Source organism: Panthera pardus, unplaced genomic scaffold (genome assembly GCF_024362965.1).
Source record: "Panthera pardus isolate Hobbes unplaced genomic scaffold, ASM2436296v1 HiC_scaffold_20, whole genome shotgun sequence".
Taxonomy (NCBI): domain Eukaryota; kingdom Metazoa; phylum Chordata; class Mammalia; order Carnivora; family Felidae; genus Panthera; species Panthera pardus.
Window position 1 is genome coordinate 80,399,193 of NW_026526766.1, and position 18,906 is coordinate 80,418,098.

The 18,906-nt window shown below is 56.1% G+C and overlaps 1 protein-coding gene across 9 annotated transcripts in view; it reads left to right on the forward strand.

Moving 5' to 3' along the window:
* DAB2IP (DAB2 interacting protein) overlaps nt 1-18,906 on the forward strand; it is a 187,712-nt gene that overhangs the window by 95,044 nt on the left and 73,762 nt on the right. For all 9 annotated transcript variants that reach the window (XM_019453954.2, XM_019453952.2, XM_019453957.2 and 6 more), the window contains one exon: nt 11,372-11,523. In XM_019453954.2, the coding sequence (XP_019309499.2) occupies nt 11,372-11,523 (152 nt within the window). The remainder of the gene's footprint in view (nt 1-11,371; nt 11,524-18,906) is intronic.

The following is an 18,906-nucleotide window of genomic DNA, read 5'->3' on the forward strand; positions in this document are numbered from 1 at the left end:
AGCTAAACGAGCTCACCACTGGGTGGAGGAAACAACTCAAATCGAGGAGCACCTCTGGGCAGCTGGGTCTGGCCCTGGTGGCTGAGCTGACTGGGCCCGGGGTGGCCAGAGACCTGGGGGACCCCTGAGAGAGGGCCCAAATTAGAGACACTGGAATGGGGCAAGGCCTGGGGCCAAGGCCGCTTTCCAGCAGGAGAGGCACAGGCTGAGGCCGACCAGCCTGAGGGCCGCCAGGCAGCATCGGGGCACTGCCGCCATTGTCAGGCTGGCTAACAGACACTCTCGTGGTCATCCTTTGATGGCTTGCAGGTGTCTTGGTCCACCCCCACCAGTACTTCGAAAGGGAGCAAGGCAGGTGTTCTGGCAGAGGTGGGGTGGTTGTCAGAACTGGGGCCGAAAGTCCTGCCGACGTGGGTTCAGATCCCAGCTCTGCCAGCCCCTTGCTGTTGGAACGGTGTTGAAGTTCTTGCAGAGCCTGGCCCACAGCACCAGCCCAGCCTCTGCCAACCAGTCGTGTTCTTTCCATTTTATAGATGAGAATGCTGAGGCCCAGAGAGGGAAGGCGAATTGTCCCAGGTCACACAGCCAACTGCAGACAGAGCTGGCGTCTGAACCTGGGCTTCCCCATTTCCCTGCTTCGTCCTGCCTCGTCCCTACCTCCAGCTGGCCTGGTCCCCAAGGGTCAAAAGGTGTCTGTTCAGGGCAGAAAGGAATGGCTCCCCTCGTCTCACCCCACACTGTGGCCTCTGCAGGCCCTCTTCTGGGTGGGGGGGCGGGGCTCAGATGCCTTCACTTCCCCACGTGGGAAAACAAAGCAATTGTCTCTGTCACATCAAGTGGCATTTGGGTTGGATTACAGACATAATTATATCTGAGTCTTCAGGTGGGAATTGTTTCTAAAGCCAGGAGGCCCTCTTTGGAGGTGGCTGCAATGACATCTGTTTCCGATACAAGGCCTTGCATTGGGATGAGTTACTTTTCCTCTGGAATTGCTTAAAGAATGCCTAAAATAAGCCACGATTGTTACTGCCCTGCTCCAGCACCTTAGACGGCTTCCAGGGGGTGGGATCCAGCTCCCCAGCTGCCACCCCCCAGGCCTGTCCCAGCCTCAGTGCCTTCCTTCGTACAGGCTGGTCCTGTCCACAGGCCCTCTCCATTTCCCTGCCTTGAGAGCTCCTTCCCTCCTCCACACTCCCTCACTCCAGCAGGCATCTCCTCCCCTAGGCTTCAGAGCTCAGTCACAGTCAGACTGTGACTTAACCATCTACCAGACGGTGACTTTCTCAAGGGCAGCGACTGTTTCTGATTTATCTGAACCCTGGGCATTGAGATGGGGCCTCACGTGTGGTGGGCCCCTGGATGGGCTTGTGCAGTGAAGGTGTGTGAGAGAGAATGGATTGGGTGAGTGAGTGCAGGGTGGGGAGGGGGATGAGTAGGGAGCAGAAGTCCCTTCTGAGAGCCCCGCTTGATGTCTCTGGGGCCAGGTGGACACCCATCTTGGGAGGAGAGGTCAGGAGGTCAGGACAAGTCACTCGGACCACCACAGAGCCCTGGCAAGGACACCAGCCCTTGTTGTGAAACTGACCTTGACTCCACTCCATGGGTTCCCATGATCCCTCAGGGGCAGAACTCCCAGGTAAGCCAGGCCTGCAGATGGTAAATCACCCAGGAGGAGAAATAGCCTATAAAATCCTCTCCCCAAACGGTGCATTTTGTATCCTGTAGTGAAAAGGGCTTTAAAAAGCATTGCTCACTCAGGTGGATTTATGAGGGTTCCACCTGCCTCTCACCTCTCCCTCCCACTAATGTTTCTCGTCCCTGGGGCTGTGGCACCCTGGGGTCTTGATGCTTTTTGGTGGCTCTTGGTCCAGGGAGAAAAAGGGTAGCACCTCTTCCCTGCCTTGCTGATGCAGGGTTACTCCAGACCACCTAGGTACCTGGGGCGGGGGGGGGCACGGGAGGGGCAGGAGGAGAAACCGACTTCCTGGAAGCCCCCTGTGGCCCAGCACAGAGCTGGAGTCCCCACCATTCACACCCTTCCTTCCTGAAAGCTGTGGTCTCCAGAAGATTCCTCCCATTTGTTGTTACCTGCAAATGGGTCACCAGGGAGGGGAAAGATGGCATGCCTACACTGGAAAGGATTTAGACCTCAGCCAGACCAATCCCCTCATTGTAGAGAAAGGGAAAGTGAGTCACAGAGAGGCTAAGGTACTTGCTTAGAGCCTCGCCGTGCGATAATGGAATTATGGAAGAGCTTGGGCTCTGGCACAGGCTATCTGGACTGACCCCAGCTTGGCCGCTTCCTGGCTGTGTGGCTCTGTGAAAGTTGCTTGATCTCGCTGGGCCTCCATTCTGTCATCTGCACGTTGGGTTGTGAGAACGAAACCAGGAAAGTCACGTGAAGCTCTAATACGGCGCCTGAAGCTTGGGGCTGAATAAGTACATCTGGCTTACTCTTATTAGCACGTTGGAACGGTCCTCATTCTTATTAATAGCCAAGCTGGGTTTTTGGACTCAGCTTTCTTGACTCCAAACATGGTTTTCTTGCCATTCTGCCAGGTGGCCTCTGGTAGGGGTGTTCACTCATGCAGGGTGTACAGAGCACAGGACAGGGAATAAGCTCTGAAGTTAGTGAGTCACCCCGGGAAGACTGGGCTGGTGCTGGGACTTCAAGCAGGGCCTGGAGGGGGGAGGGGGGAGAAAGGAAGGGGGAGATCCTGCTGCAGGGGTGAGGCTCCCCGACGGAGCCAGCTTCCCTGCAGCCACGCAGCCCTCGGTGCTGGACTCCCCAGCCCGGGGTCAGGGCTGGCCAAGGGCTTAAGCAGCTGATGAAGTGTTTGTGGCTGTCCAGACCTCTGGGACGGGCTGCTTATGCTAAGGCAAGTGTCGGCTAGCCAGAGGATTTATGGGGCAGTGAGTCACTCCCTGGCTGCTCTGGGTTATCACCTCCCTCCCTGAGATCTCAGAAACGTGTGTGTCATTTCATCAGTGTTCACTGATGCCACTCAGTCCTGGGCCCTGGCACGTATCAGGAGGGCATCTCTGATGTCCCCGTTACCCCCTCCTACTACCTGCACACACTCATCCTCTTCCCAACTGGGTGCCCCCTTCCTCCTTCCTCCCAGGCTTCCTTAGGGGCCCCCTCGATCCGGGTGTGGTCTGCACTGTTGGGGGAGGGGTCATGCCCCACGTTATCAGCCTGGGCTCAGGTGGCGGGGTGTAACTGGGAGGTCAGAGAGACCTGTGCTCACTCCATGGGCCTCTGAGGCAGCCAGGCTTCGGGCTGTCATACCTCTGCACCATTGCCCGTGCCAGGATTCTGCCCGGAATGCTCATCTGCGGTTTCCCTGCCCCAGATAAACTCAGCAAGACCACCCATTGCCTCGCTTTCAGTGTTTCTACTACGCTCTCAAAAGCTGTCTCCTCCGGCAAACCCACCCAGACTGACCACAAGGGAATCCCTTTAAAAACCTCCCAGAGCACGGGCCGTGCCTGGGAGGCTCAGTCGATTAAGCGTCGACTCTTAATTTTGGCTCCGGTCATGATCTCACGGTTCGTTAGATCGAGCCTTGCATCGGGCTCTGTGCTGACAGCGCTGAGCCCGCCTGGGGTGCGCTCTCTCCCTCTCTCTCTCTCTCTCTCTCTCTCTCTCTCTCTGCCCTCCTCAGTTTGCACACGCCCCTGTGTGTATGTGTGTACGCATGGGCGTTTTCTCTTTCTCTCTCTCTCTCTCAACATAAATAAACATTAAAAAAAAAAAACTTCCCAGAGCATATTCTCAGCCTTTCTCCTTTTTCCTTCATATCGTTAATATTTGTTAATTAGTTCAGGAAGTATTGAGGAATACTTGCCATGTGTCCTGCACTGGGGAGCCAGGCCAGCATGGTCCCCACAGTCCTGTGAGGGAGGCAGGCATGAAATCAATACATGTATAATTACAACGGTGATAAGTCTGCAGGGGGACCTGGCCTACTCGGAGGGCATTTTGTCGGCACCTCAGGACAGACTGTGAGGAGAGACAAAAAGGTGTGCAGGATCCACTGGCCAAGGGGTCTCCATTCTAGGCAGTGGGAACAGCCTATGCCAAGGCCCTGTGGCAGGAGGGGCTGGCGATTCTGAAAGTCCCATTGAAGCCACTGGGGCTGGAGCCCAGGGGATGGATTATGAAGTGCTTTAAGGGCCTTGCCAAGGGGCTAGGCTTTTATCCCCAAAGCTCTGGGAGCTGCGGAAAGGGGTGGAGCTGGTCAGTGCAGGATATGATCTGCTTTTACAAGGACCCCTCTGGATGCCCTTGGAGAATGGACAGGGGAAGGGAGGCAAGACCGGAGATAGCAAAGTAGCGAGGAGGCTCCTGGAGGTGTCTAGGAAGGGCCAGGTTCACCTCTCCAGCTCCACTGTGGAATCCTTGAGGGCAGAAATCCCATCCCTTCCAGGACTCAGCACATGGGGAGGCTCAGAGAATACACCCTGAATGAGCTGTTGACCAGCAGACTTCCCCACCAAAGGAGATTTGGGTTCTACAGTTTGCTTTGATAAACTCCTTCTCTCTCTTTCCTTCCAGCTAATGGCTGGGCTGGCCCTTGGTGGTCAAAGTCCAAGCCATAAAAACGAAGATGATAGTAACTGACATTTCCTGAGTGCCGGGAAAAGGGCTAAATTCTTTACATGTGTGATCTCACTGACTTGTCACAACAACCTGGAGGTGACGACTGTTGTCCTCGTTCTACAGAAACTGAAATGGACTCGGATGGTTAGGTCACTGGCCTAGGGCCCGTAGTCATTAAGTGGTAGAACCCTTTGCTGCCATGCCTCTTGGGGGCGGGGGATAAAAAGTATCTTCCTTTTTCCCAGGGATTCCTAGAGAGTGAGGTAACCCTAGGACCTAGGTGGAGTTTTAGGTGTGATGATGGCAGGAGGAGAAATGTTTGGGGCAGGGATCTCCCAACTCTGGACAGGAGGTGGGGCCCTGAGGCCACATGACTCGGAGAAACCACATGTTCAGGGAGCTGTGAAGGCAAAGTTTCAGGGTGTGAGAGAAGCAAATAGAGATTCTGGTGCAAAGTGAGGTCCTGCCCACAGATCATGGGGATTATGGTAGCAGCAGCATTTTCTCCCCTTTGACCCAAGACCTGGGCTCCTAGCTTTTTGTGGTTGTGAATATGAGTCCATATGAGCTGGTATGTTTGGTCATTCTGTATGTGCCTGGTGACAGCTGAGTATGTATGTATATTTGTGAGTTTGTTCCAGTGTATTTGTATCTCCATTTGCATGATTCATGACCGTATGGGTGTATTTCTCTGTGTGCTGGTCAGTGTGCACGTTTGTTTATGTGTGTGTATCTGTGTGTGGTAGTGATGAGGGGACTTGTATGTTTATGCCTGCATTTCATTGTGGGCACGCACCCCCCTGCCCCACCATGTGTCTTTGAATGCATGCATGTCTTTGAATTTGTGTGCATTTCTGGCTGTGTGTGTTTCTCCATAGAAACATGTTGAAGTGTGGGTTTTTTGGCAATATTTTAATGCAAGAGTGACCCTTCTGTGCCAAAACCCAGCCCCCTGCTGCCTCTCATGGCTCTTGAATAGGTTCTTGTTCTGCGGCCCGAGTAGTCTGGCTGCCTTCTCTGGGTAAGCTGGGGTGTGGAGGTCTTACCCTCAAAGCAGCACTGGCAGGCGACTACAGAGGGTAATGTGGGCATAGGGTGGCCTGTGAGTAGGTGACTACCAGGAAGGCACCAGCTTCATCCCGGCTTAAAATGCCTGTCCTCTTACGGCTGTCACAATGTCGGACATGCCACCATGAGTGAGTCATTCCCCAACTGGGACCCTCTTTGATGGTACATACTTCCCAGGGGAGGAAGCCAGGGAAGCCTGGCAGCTTGCTGAGGGCAGAGCCCCAGGAACAGGGAAGAGGAACGGTGTGTCTGAAGGACTGAGGAAAAGCCAGAGAAGCCTCTGGTCCTGTTAGTGCCAGGCCTGGGGGAGCCCAGCTGTGGAAGGCACAGCTGCTCTGGCTTTAGCTGTTTAGAATCACCAGATATCAGCACTGGAATGGAGCCTGGTGATCACCCAACCCAGCCCTTATAATACAGAAGGGAAGACTGAGGTCTGGAGAGAGGAGATGTGGGGAGCTGGAGAGGTTCTCGAAGGGTGGGGTGCAGGCGTGGCAAAGAGCACTGGGTGAGGAGATAGGACACCTAGGCTCTGCCGTGGTTCTGCTACTGCCTTGCTCAGTGTTTCTGGGAAGTCCTCCTGCCCTCCTGCCTTCTACCATGTGGGCATTGCCCTGGCTGCCTGATCTGGCCCCTCCTCGCGACTCTAGAAGCAGGACGTCTTCCCGGAGCCTAAGGCGTCGAGGCTGCCTGCCAGCCAGTAATGCCCAGCAGATCTCCTCTCCTAGGGTCGAGAGAGGTGGAACTATCTAGATGGGGTCTTCCGCTCCCTTTCCTGTGTCTTTCGGTGTGATTTTGGCATCCGTGCAAAGCTGCAGAAGGATACTGAGAGACACGCCTGTTTAGGCGGCTTCCTTCCCTGAAGGCTCTCTGTGTGGGTGCAGGCCTTGGAGACGGCCACTGGAGGAGGAGCGGGGCCTGGGCCGAGGGAGAGCCCGCCGGGTTCTGCCTCCATCCTGAGCGCTCAGTGGGAGTTAAAGGCAGGTCAGGCCCACCACCGGTCTGTCTGTTAGAAGGGGAAAGGCCCTGAAGACAGGACCGAGGATGCAGGACCAAACAGATGATGGAGCCAGGAGAAGGGACTCACGCTCGACAAGAGTGCCCGCTGTGTGCCAGACACGGTGCCCGGCGCTTCACACTCAGGGTCCAAGATGGCTCAGAGGACCAGTGGTGGCCTGCCACCTCTGGGTGCCCAAGGGGTGGTGCTGGAGTGCAAACCCGGGGTCCCCTAGGTGCTGCCTAGGGGACTCGTGTGTGAGGCATGTGTGAGGCTGGGCCTGGGCAAGGTGTCCCCTCCCTGAGCCACCAGTCCTCACCCGTGACACTGCTGTGCTCAGGGAGAGAGTGCAGTTCCTTTCTCTCCTCTGGTCTGGCCTGTGGCCCCCGGAGCCTGGGGCTGAGCTGTTTGGCGAGGACGTGCGGGCACATATGTCGAGGGCCCCCATATGTATAGACACCCCCAGCCGCCTAATAGCTCTGCTACTCTTAGCGAGGGGCTTAGCTTCTCTGGGCTTCTGTTTCCCCACCTGAAAACCCAAAACATTCTGAGTTCTGAGGCATCCTCCCCGCATTCCTGATAACAGGCCCATCCCCCCAGGCCTCCTTCCTGGGACTTGGGGGGTGTTTGAAGAGTGCCAGGGGCAGGGACGCTGCAGAACAGGAGCTCCATAACTGGTCATCTCTCCTCATCGGCCCCGCTCGGAATTGACTGAAGTGGGTGAATGAACACATCACGTGTCTGGAATTCCTTGGGGCCCTTGAGAGAGTTTCTCAGAACATCCTGAGGAAGGGATGAGGAGGGCTGGGGCCAGATGTCAGGATGGTGGCACAATGGCTGGATGGGGATGGGGGAGCTGCTGAGAAGCATGTGGAAAAACAGCTACAGGCTGTGTTAGTAGAGGCCGAACACCCCATCTGGGGAGGCAGTGGGTTCCGTCCCCACAGGGCTCACTGGCTGCTCGCCGAGCTTTAGACATCGGTCCCTGGTCTGGGGACCGAGCGGCCCTGCCTGCCCCCGGCTCGCACACTTTGCACATTGAGAGGCTCTGTGAGGTTGCTTTAGAAAACGTGCTTATTTTAAAGCCTTCAACCCGGAGGACGTTCTGTGGCTCCGGGACCATTTTGCAAGCCTGTTCATTCATTCACTAGGCATGACACCAGCCTGTCCCTGCTGCGAGATAGCCTTCAGGCTCCTGGGAGAGCCCGGGGCAGACTCCCGCCTGTGGTGGTCATGTACCTTCTCAGGGCAAAACTTGGTGGCTGGAATACAGCCACATCAGCAATGATAATAATAAAGTCGGCAACTCCCATGTTCAGTGGCTTATTATTTACTATATTACTGGTGATATCTTGCCTCTGGATCCTTCCCACAACCCTCTAAAGTAGGTATCATTAGCCTATTTTACAGATAGGGACACTGAGGCTTGGAGTGGAGCAGGCCAGTAATTTGCCCACAACTTGTCTGAATTAAGATACGAACACAAGTGATGCTGGCCCACGGGTGTGATCAGCAGGGTGGCCTCCTGGGGAGGGTTGGGATAGACAGAGTCAGGCCCTGGAAGGTCCACAGCTTTCTCTCTCCTCACTGCACCCCTTCACCCATTTCACACACTGCTGCTGGGCCTTGCCTGCCATCTTCTGGCCAGGGGGGCTGTGGAGTTGGTCCTGAGCCCTGGTTTGCCTGCCCCCTGCTCCCCATTCTCAGCCACTGGGCTGTCAGGAGGCTCCACCACAGTTCTAGAAAGCAGACCTCAAGAACCCTGTTACAAAGAAGGGACGTGATTTGGCCACTGCCTCTCACTAAGGTTGACTTGGGTTTAGAGTAAGATTTTCTGACTTCTTGAGTTTAGAGCTGCAACCACCTCCAGAAATCACGTCCCTGGACCCGCCCATGAAGGGACAGGAGAAAAGGCTCGTCTCCCTTCATCCGGGGCTGGGTGAGAAGCCGCCCGTGGCCCTCCACCCCATAAAGGAGGTCAGTAAGCAAGCTACGAGGCTGGGCAGAGTAGGGAACTGGAGTCTGGGGTCTTTGATTGACCTTGATATGTGATTTTGGGTAAGTCCCTTCCTGTCTCTGGGGCTCGTCTGCCCTTATATACAGACTTCTGGGCCTGAGTCCCCTTCCAGCTGTGGCTTTCTGGGATGATGAGCCTTCTGCTAAGTCTGTTATATGCAGAGTCCTGAGCTGGGTCCTCTGGGGGATACAAGGTCCTCCAGGGTGGGCACATGTGATGTGGTGTGGGTGGTCATGGTCAGTTTGAGTGGGGAACAGTAGGCTTTAGGGGGGAGGCAGCTGGTCAGAGGAGCATTAAGTGTGGCCTTAGAGGGAGGGGTGAGGCAGAGGAGTGACACTGGCCTCACTCAACCTCCTAGAAGGAAGAAAGCCTTTTTTAAAAAAAAAAAAAAAACAAACAGACTCAGAAATAGGATAAAGCTGTCAGTATAGCTACATAATGAACTACATAAATTGTGAAAAATGCCTCGAGGTTCTTTGTACCACAAGCAGTGTAAAAATTGTGAAATTGTCATCAGTGTAGAAAATGAAAACCAAGAAAAAGTACAAGCCCGTTGAGGCATTGGCTGTGAGAGAAGAACCCATCCAAGTTGGCCTTACCCGGCAGGAGGCCAAGGTTGGGGGTGCCCAGAGCTGATCCAGAATTCCTGCCTCTGTGCTGTGTCCCCTGAGAGCCTCCTGTTCCTTGGCCTGCCACCATTTGTGGTCCCTCTCCATTAGGGATTGCCCTCTGGAGGAGGCTCCCTCCTGCGGCCCCTCACACCTATGAAATATTCGCTGAACTACAGCTGATTAGAGCATCTTGGTGACACTGAGCTGCAGAGTGAGAAGGATTTGGACCCACTGCCTGGAAGGACTGGATGAGGTGGTGTTTCAGCTAGGCCCTGGAGGATGTGCAGAGTTCTGACAAGTGACCACGGGGTAGGTCGTCTTCCTACGGAGGTGAGAGACTGAGGGAGAGGAAAGAAGGGTGGAAGGATAGGAGAAGGGAAAGCCTGAAGAGGGTGGGCAGAGAAGGGGGGCGGTCCTAGTGGAACCCGGCATTAGGCAGGCCCGGAAGCTGTGTGTCCTTGGTCAAGCCATCTTACCTCTCTGAGCAAGGTTTCTTCGTTTGCAGAAAGGGGTAATGTTTCTCTGTCATTTTCTTGTTTGTGTGGGTGACATGAGATGATGTGTACAACTGACGGCTCACTTCATCATGAAGTGATGGGGTGCTGGGGTCATAGGGATGGACAGATCCTGCACGGGGCATGGCTTATAGCAAATGTCCACCCCTCCTCCTGGGCCAGAGAGGGCTGCAAGCCTAGCCTTTGTTGTGTGATGGATGAAATGTGTTGATCACACTGGGTACAACATGGACTTCAAAATGAGTTACTATCCCATTTCCTTCTGTCCTTATATCACCTGGAATTGAGGCTGGGGTGGGTGAGACCCCCAGAACCCCTCTCAATTCTTCCGTCAGGGGATTCCCACCTCCCTTGAGTTTTTTTCTCCCTCTAACCTTCTGTGGTTCCACAGCCTGGATAGCTTGAGCCCCCAAATCTTCCCTCACCTATAAAGGGAGGCCTGGTTCAACCTGGATGTATTGAACTCTGTCCTCCTCCCTGTCTCTTCCGTGGGACCAGGAGCTCCTGGAGTTGGGGATGGGATTAAGCTCTGTCCTCCCAACGCTGCGCAGCCTGGTAGACGGACAAATGAAATGGCCTGAATGGGGGCCCTGGCCTGGGCTTGCCATACTCCTCCTAGGAAGGGACCCCTACCCGCCATGGGTCATGAATGGTGCCCTGCAGCAACTCGTCTAGCAACGGCTGCCCAGCCTTCCCTCTGACGTGGCTGCAAACCTTGAAGCATGCCCTGGGGATACTCAGCAAACCCTTCAGCCTCTGCCCCCTGCCTGAGCTAGGTGCTAGGGACCCAGTCCTTGAGGAGGTTGCCCCTGCTGGAGTGCCCCTGCTGCGGCAACCAAGGTTGCAGGCAAGGGGCTTCACCCCGAGGGTCACTGAAAGTCGCCTGCTGTAGGGAAGGCACCCAGGTTAGGGGGCCAGGTGGCCAGGGTACTATCAGGCACTGGCCCCAGAGGACCGATCACATGCCAGCTCTCAGAACCTTAGTTTTCCTCATCTGTAAGACCTGGGGCTGAGAACCCCGACCTCGCGGGTGGAGGACCGCACGGTGTCAAGCCGGGATGGGGTGCGGGGCGTGGACTCCTCTAGGTGGGTGGGGGCGTGACCTCGTTCTGGGAAGAGGTGAGGGGGCCCGCCGCAGCCCCCCGGGGTCCCCGCCCCTTCGCAGCCCCGCCCCTCGCCTCCGGACCCCCCCCCCCCCACGCCCCGCTCCCGAGGTGGGGGTCGGGGGGGGGGGGCTCGGGCGGCCTCGGCCGCGGCCGGCGCGACTCGGCTCGGCGTCGCCATGGCAACAGCGGCTTAGGGGGCGGGGGCGACGTGGCGGGCTGGGCCGGGCGGCGCGGGGTGGGCTGGGCCGCGCTGCGCGGGCCGGGCCGTCGGCGCTCGGTCGGCGGGCGGGCGGCGCGGGCCGCGAGCAGCTGGGGCCGAGCCCGAGCCCGCGCCCGCCCTCGGCCGCGCGGCCGCCCGAGCCAGGGCGCGGGTCCCGCGCGGGTCCCGGGCCCGCCGCCGCCGCCGCCGCGCTAACCCCGCCTCCCCTTCCCCCTCTTGTCGCCCCGCGCGCAGGGCTTCCTCAGCCGCCGCCTCAAGGGCTCCATCAAGCGCACCAAGAGCCAGCCCAAGCTGGACCGCAACCACAGCTTCCGCCACATCCTGCCGGGGTTCCGGAGCGCCGCCGCCGCCACCGCCGCCGCCGCCGCCGCCGCGGACAATGAGAGGTGAGCCCGCCGCCGCCAGCGCCCGGCCCGGCCTCCGCGCGCCGCCGCCCCGGGATGCGCCCCGGAGGGCGCGGGGACAAAGCGAGAGCCGGGGCTGGGGCGCGCTGGAAGCGGGAGGGCACCGCACGCCCGCCCTCCGGCAACTTGTGGGGCCACCTCGGACGGGGGGGTCACGGCGGGAGGACCTTTCTCTCTCCCCGCGGGGTGAGGAGCGGGTGTCCGCGGCCCCGGGCGAGGCCGGGCGGGAAGTGCCCTCTCCGAGAAGTCCTGCCTCGCCTCGCCGAGGTGGGCATTGTTTCCCGGGCGGTGCGGTGCCTGGCGCTGGGGACCGAAGTGGCGCCTCCACCCCCAGGACCCATCCCCCTGCCTCTGGAGCCCCCGGGTGTCCGATACAAAAGGCATTTTCGGCTTGGTTTTGCCGAGACTCAGTGGTGAGGAAAAGGGTGAACATCTGGAGGGGAGGAGCAGGGGGCTGGGCCGCTTAGGGGGCACATCTGCTCTAAGTAGGGCGCGTGCTCCGCTGGGGGCTGGGGTGAGCACAGGGGGCAGTGCCGGGGCTCTGAGCTCAGGGGCATCGCCTGAGGCTAGGGGAGAAGGGCCTCGTCCTCTCCAGCCTGGGCAGCTGCTTCCCTCCCTCACCTCTCCACTCCCAGGGGTGTCTCCTGTTCCCCTGTTTCCTTTTCCTGGGCAAGCCTGGAGCAGGTGTGGAAATTCCAGGGGGAGGTGGCTTGTGGGGCAGAGGAGGAGAGGGAGAAGGTGGTTCAGCCTGTTCCCAGTCACCAGCAACAGAGCAGGCTTCAGCTCGCAAGGGCAAGCCATCCTGTCCGTGTTCGGGGGCACTGGGCAGACACGGTCCCTCGGGGCCCAGGTCCCCCTCCGTGCGGGGTACCAGCCACGGCACCTTTCCACTTGGGCACAGGCACAGTGATGGATTCCGGTGCCAGTTAGAACACGTCCCTGCTCGGCTAGTGGAGGTGAAAGAACAGGCAGGCACCAAGGAGCCTTTTCAGCATTCAGCCCCGACATCTCAGGCCCCTGGCATCTGCCTTCGTAGGGCTGTGCCCCTGTGTATGATTGGCAAGTTGGCACTCCCTGTAGGGGAGGCACAGGTAGAATAAAAATGTCTCTCTCCTTCCCGTTGGCTCCAGCAGGCAGAGGAGTACAAGTTATAGCCCAACTCCTGCCCAAGGTTGAGTGGCTGTTTGACTGACCCCTAGCATCTTCCCGGAGAGTACCCCTCCCACCCCCTGGGAGAATCACTAGACCTTTAATTTCCATCAGCCCAGAGGTGCTCTCCAATGCATCCCCACTGCTGCCTGCAGCTGGTTTCCTGCCCCAGCTGCCAAGCCCAGCCTGAGGCAGGACCCTCAGCCTTTTTCTGATGGCCGTGGTGCCCCAGGGGACCAGGCGTGCCCTGGCAGGAGGAGGCGGCCAGGCCAGAGCTCAGCGCTGGGTGCAGCCACTGCGTCTTTGAAAATCTCGCTTCCCATCTTTGTTATTGTCTGGGCGGCAGGCCACCCGGTTTGCTGCCTTCCTCCCTCCGCCAGCCCCTGCCTCCGGCTTTCTCCCCCGGGAACATGCCCTTCTCTGCGCTTTCCTTGGCGGGGGTCAGGACCCTCTGCACCCGCATGCGGGGGCTTGTGTACGTACCCCGTCTTGTGTGCATGTGTTGGTTGTCTGGGGAGCTGGAGAGCCAGCAGGCGTCCCGGCCTCTGAGTGCGTCTGCCCTCCCGGGAGCAGACAGTGTGCATGCCATGTTTACGTCCCTCCAGCGGGAAGCCTGCACCGAGAAGCCGGCAAGTGCTGGCCGGCAACCTGGCCTCCTGCCTGGAGGTCGGGGCCTGGCCCGGGTGACCTCGAGCAGCTCCTGCCCATCTTGGTCTCAGGTCGGGTCAGCCTTGCCACATGTCTGAGGGGCAAGGAGTGGGGGGTGTCGGGAGTGAAACTATAAGCCCGTTTCTAGAAACGGTGTGAACAGTAGCAGTTGGAGCAGAACGTCACTGGCAGTGGGGTGGAATTGTCTTATTAATTTTCTAAAAACAAAATCTGGCTTGGTGGCTTCTCTGGCACAGGAGAGGAGCCCAGATATCTCACGGACGGGCAGAGAGACTGAGTTTGAAATCCCTCGACCCAGCCTTGGAGCTGAAATAGGCTCTGTCAGGACTGGGATCTCCTGTTCGCTGCTTTGCTTAGAAATAACAGCTGTATCAGCTGCTCCGGGGATGGATGGGCAGATGTTTCTCTGGGGCAGGTACTTCTCTGGGGGCAGTCCCTGGAGTCGTCCTGTTTAGAGTTGACTGAGTAAAACCACCTCTGGTGACCCACCCGCCCCCCCTCCCCCCCAAAAAAAGACCGTTCATGGTCAAACCTGGGTGAATGGAGAGGAGCCTCCCTCTTCTCCGATGTGGTGTGGTTGTGCTCTTGAAGGCTGGGAGGACAGAATGGGCTACCTTTGGCTTGGCTTAACAGTGAAGAGAGGGGGGTGGATCCTGGCTCCATGGGACCCCCATGGGGGTAAGTGCAGGCTGGGTGAGGGGATAGGAACGGGAAGGAGGGTGGGAGCTTCTAAGGTGGCGAGTGGGAGCCCTGGTCCCCATGGCTTCCCCTTTCGATAAACAGCACAGGGCACTCTGGGGCGGCCACTTGGGTTCAGACTTTGGATAACGCTGTCTGCTTCAGGGATGCTAAAGTGGCTTTGTTGCATGCTGTCTGCCTGTGTTCTGCAAACTGCTGTGTTGTGGAGGTTATTTTTTGGGCTGGAATTCTCTCATCTGGAGGCTGGAAACCAGTTGGTTCTGTGCTAGGATCTTTGGCTCCCTGGGAAAGGAGTCTGGCTCAGGGGTGGGGACACTGAGCCAGGCTGGTTGGGGGAGAGGGCTGACGTCTGGTCGTGAGGCTGGAGTCAGGCCAGCCAGGGCTTGGTGGGCACAGCTGGGCTCTGGGGGTCTCAAGAGCCACAGGACAGTTTGAGCCTTTATCCTTATTTTCCTGAGATGGTTTGGGGGAGGTTTCTAGCTGGTCTCCCAAATCTCTGGCCCCCTTAGACACTCATTTCTTCTTCGGAGGTTTTCGAAGTGTGCACCAAGGACAGGTGATCATTTCTCCTGGATAACAGAAATGAATGCTGCTCAGGGATTTTCCAGGTGAAAGGTGTGCTGGCAGAAGCATTTTTGTTTTGCAGGCTGGAAATGTTGCCGCTTCATTTACAAGGCTGTTTTAATGTTGGTAAAAGCCATCTAGGATGTGGTGTTTCTGTCTTCCCAGAAGATAATTTCCAAGTCACTCATTTATTAATGTTCCTGAGTAGCTAGGAGGGTCAGCTGGCAATATTGCAATTTCTCCCTGCCGCTGTTTCTGGGTGACTCTGGCCCCACACAGGCTCTGAGAGTGTGCCCCCTCTGGCTCCCAACCTGTCCCCCTACCCCTGTAGTTACTCTGAAGTGGCTGTCCCCACGCCCCTTCCCATTCTTCCCAGTTGGCCCGGTGCAGAGCTGGTCATGTAAATGTGGGCAAGCCAGGTGCAGGTATGCGAGGCTGCTGTGTGCAGAGTTGGAGATTGATGACCCCTTCTCAGGAATGTTGCCTGGAGTTCCCACACCTGAAAGTTACCAATGGTGGGATTCTAGGCAGGGTAAGGCTAGCGAGCGAGATACGTGGATATGGGGGTGGGGGCTTTCAAGAACCCGCAACTGGCTCTAAGTAGGCAGGAAACAGTTCCGCCCCTTTGGGTAAGGCAGCTCTTGGAGAGGGGAGAGGAAGCTTAATGAGAAATGGGATCTGTTTCCCTGCGTTAGTTGTTGACAGTAGGTGCAGGAGGGGCTGGGCATCAAGGCTTGGCCTTTCTTGCCTCCCTCCCTCCCCTACCATAGACAGGGAGTGCCTGGTCCTCTGCCTTCCCTTGGGTGACGTCGAGATGATTGTGCAGTTTAGACAGTTTCCGGGAATAATGGGAAGTATGTGATCTTTGGCTTTGAGGCCAGGCGTTCTTGGGGCAAATCACATAACCTTCCTGAGCCTCAGTTTGCACATCTGCAGAATGGGCCTCACGATGATAGTGTCGTTGGATACATTAATGTTAATATATCCAGCACGTGTTTAATAGAAAGTGTCCTGTTCAGTGCTGTTTCCTTAGCAACTAACACCAGGTCTTGCACATTTCTTAAATGTTTCTAAAATTTTATTAAATACATAATAACATGCGAAAGAGGCGAGACTAGCATGTTGTAGGTTTTCAGTAAGGAGTAGTTAACATTGGTGGGGGGAAAGTTACCTCATTTTGTTAAGCCTCATTTTCTCATCTACAACGTGGGAATAATAACTAGCAATCATGCTGTGCTCTGAGGTTCAAGAGAGATATTAGATGTTGCTGCCCCTTGAAAGGTAAAAAGGGCTGTACAGAGAATCGTTATTACCTTGAATGCAAGAAATAGCCAGGCAGAGTAACCCTTGTTCCTGTCTATACCAGGGAAAGCAAACTTCTCCTATATGTGTTTTAAAAGTCTGTTTTAAAAGTCCATTGTTCCATTTTATGTTTGCCGTGTACTTGTTTTTAATTATTTAAGTGTTTAGGTAATGTCTAGTATTTCTTTATCCAAAACGATGCTGTTATTTAAATCCTTGAATATTTCTCTTTGTTCACATCTCTGATTGTTCCTATAGGATAAAGTCTTAGAAATGGAATTACTAGGTCAAAGACTATTAACAGTTTGAGGCTTTTGCTAAAAATGTCCCCCCACTGAAAAGCCTATAGTAATTTACACTCCCCCAGTGATTTTTGAGATTCCCCACCTGTTTCCTGACACCCTCAAACACATTGGGTGCCATCATTAAAACAATCTTTGTCACTCAAATGGGCAGAAAAATGGCATTTCTTTGTTACTTGCATTTCTTTGCTTGTTAGGGATTGAATATTGTTTTCCTGAGTTTAATGGCCAGTAGTGCTGCTGCTTCTGAGCCTTGTCGCATCCTGTCCTTTGCCTTCCGAACGTTCTGACAGGCCCCTTGCAGGATTCTTGGTTGCCCTTTTGGCTCCCCTCGGCTCTGAGAGGCCCCATGTAGGTGGATCTTTGTTAAATGGGCTTCTGCTTTCCAAGAAATATGGCAGGCAATTCATTAATTACCTGCAAGGAAGGCTCACCCAGCTCTCCTCTCCCTTCTCCTTCCCTCCCCTCCAGAAGGGAATCAGACTTAATTCTTAATCCGATAATTATCATAAGGTGGCGTGGCATTTACACAGCACTTTGAGAGGTCTTCTGCCCTGCAAGGTAGGTGTGCGGTGAGAGCGCTGTCAGATTCACGGAAACTGAGGCACGCATTCAAAGGCACAGAGGTGGGACCATCACAGAAGCCAGCCTGGTGACAAGGTCCCATCCTGCCTGCAACATTGTACTTGGAGCTTCATGGGCACCTTTGGCTGGGGCGGGGGTGGGGGGGGGGGGTGGCAGGGCTGACCAAGGCCCCGCACATAAGCGCATGATTCTGAGCCTCATCTCCAGAGAGGGAGGGGAAAGCCATAGAACACGACCTGGACGTAGGGAAGAACCAATTTATTTTTTGCTTTCTCATTTTTATCGCCCTCCTTTTAGATCTGTGGCTCCCTCGTGTATCTTCCAGAGATCCGAGCCGGGCAATATTTTTAGGAACAGTGGAAATTAGCTAGTGAGAATGTGATCATCCCAGGCTGGGGTTTCAAAGGCTGGAGAAGCCTTTCTTTGTACAAGCATGTGGGCCTGTGTACATCTGTGCGTGCGTGTTTTTGTACGTCTTGCAGGTGCACACCTGCCCTCGTGAAGGTGTGTGTGGGTTGTATGTGAATGTCCTTGCACACGTCTGCATTTGAAATGACTAGTCACATGTAAAGCATTTGGAACAGTCCCTGGCACTTCGTATTAGGTTGGACCATATGAAGTGGCCGTTTTTGTAGGTCGAATATGGGCATACGACGGTTCACTCTAATAAGTGCTCACTGAGCATTGACTGCTATCGTTGCTGTCCGTTTTCTTACGTGTGCATGTCTACCGCTGTGTGCACGTGAGTTTGTATATACCGTGTCACGCTGTGTGTATAGTGTGTTGTATGTTTGAGCTCTCACGTGTGCAAATCTGTGTGCAGTTTCTGTCTGGGTGTGTGGCCAGTGACCTGGTCACTTTTGTGAACCAACTGCCCAACTGCTTGGAGAGAGCCTCAGGGCTCAGCATATACCTGGCTGCAGGACAGCTGTCCCCTTAATCTCCTTGTGCCTTTAGGTGCCAGCAGAGTCCAGGCCTGGGGTGCCATGGGGGCCTGTGGCATTCTCATTCTCCACAAGTAACCCTGCCCATTTCCAGGCCCCCACGTCTGAGGATATGCAGATTGACTCTTTAATGGAATTCCTTTGCAAAATACTACTTGAACCAGAAAGTTAATTACCAGGCTTTAATTAATGGCTATTTTAGAAGGCCACAGAAGAGAGCTGGAGATCATAGGGAGACTGGAAAGGCAAGAAGGAAAACATTCAGTGCCCCTGGCTGGCTTTGGTGACTCCTTCCCAGGTAGAAGGGCACACTTTGCCTTTTCCCTGCTGTGACCTGCCAGCCCACCCCACTGTGGGGACTGGCTGCGGGTGAGTGAAGGGGTGCCCCTGTATGAAGAGATGGTCTTCTGGCCATCAGGCCGTCCATCTGTGAGGAGTGGCCTGGGCCTCATTCCCGGCCTGGGGGTGGGGTGTTGTGAGTAGCTGTGCAGGGCCAGCCACCCCAAGCCCCAGCCCTCCGAAACCTCTGCACAGCCAGGTAACATTGCCCAGGCCTGAGCCATGGGAGGGACGCTCACTGGCCAGTCTGCCTTGAAGAGTAACCTCTTCCCTACTTCTCCAGGGCCTTTGGGCTGCTCCCTGCAGCCCTCCACCCCCACCCCTTCCAAGAGCCTAAGAGCCTGAGGCAGCTTCCTACAGGGCCTAGTCTCTCCCTGGGCCAGCTGCCTCCTCTCTCTCTGCCCCCCCCCTCCCGCTCACCGGTGCGGGTGGGGGGAGTCCCCTGTGATCCAGCCCACCCACCCACCTCCCAGGACCAGCTGAAAGCTCAGAGGAGATTATTGTGATTATTGTGAAGGAAAGGATGTGGGAGATCCCCCTCCCAGCTGGGAGTGCCGGGAAGGGTGGCCTGTGTTAGCTTCCCCTCCTGAGGCAGAGGGAATCTCTGTCCTCTGTGGGTACGTGTGGGCGTGAGCTTGTGGGTGGACGCACAGTGTCTCGCACATACCACAGGGCACAGCCTTGGCTGCCTGCCGTGTCTTGTCTGTAGGCCACCCCACATGCCACACCTGGGCATGCACACATAAGAACTTCTCCTGGCATTTGGAAAGCCACCAGTTGTGCACCAGAGGTCCCCTCTGAGTAGACCAGAG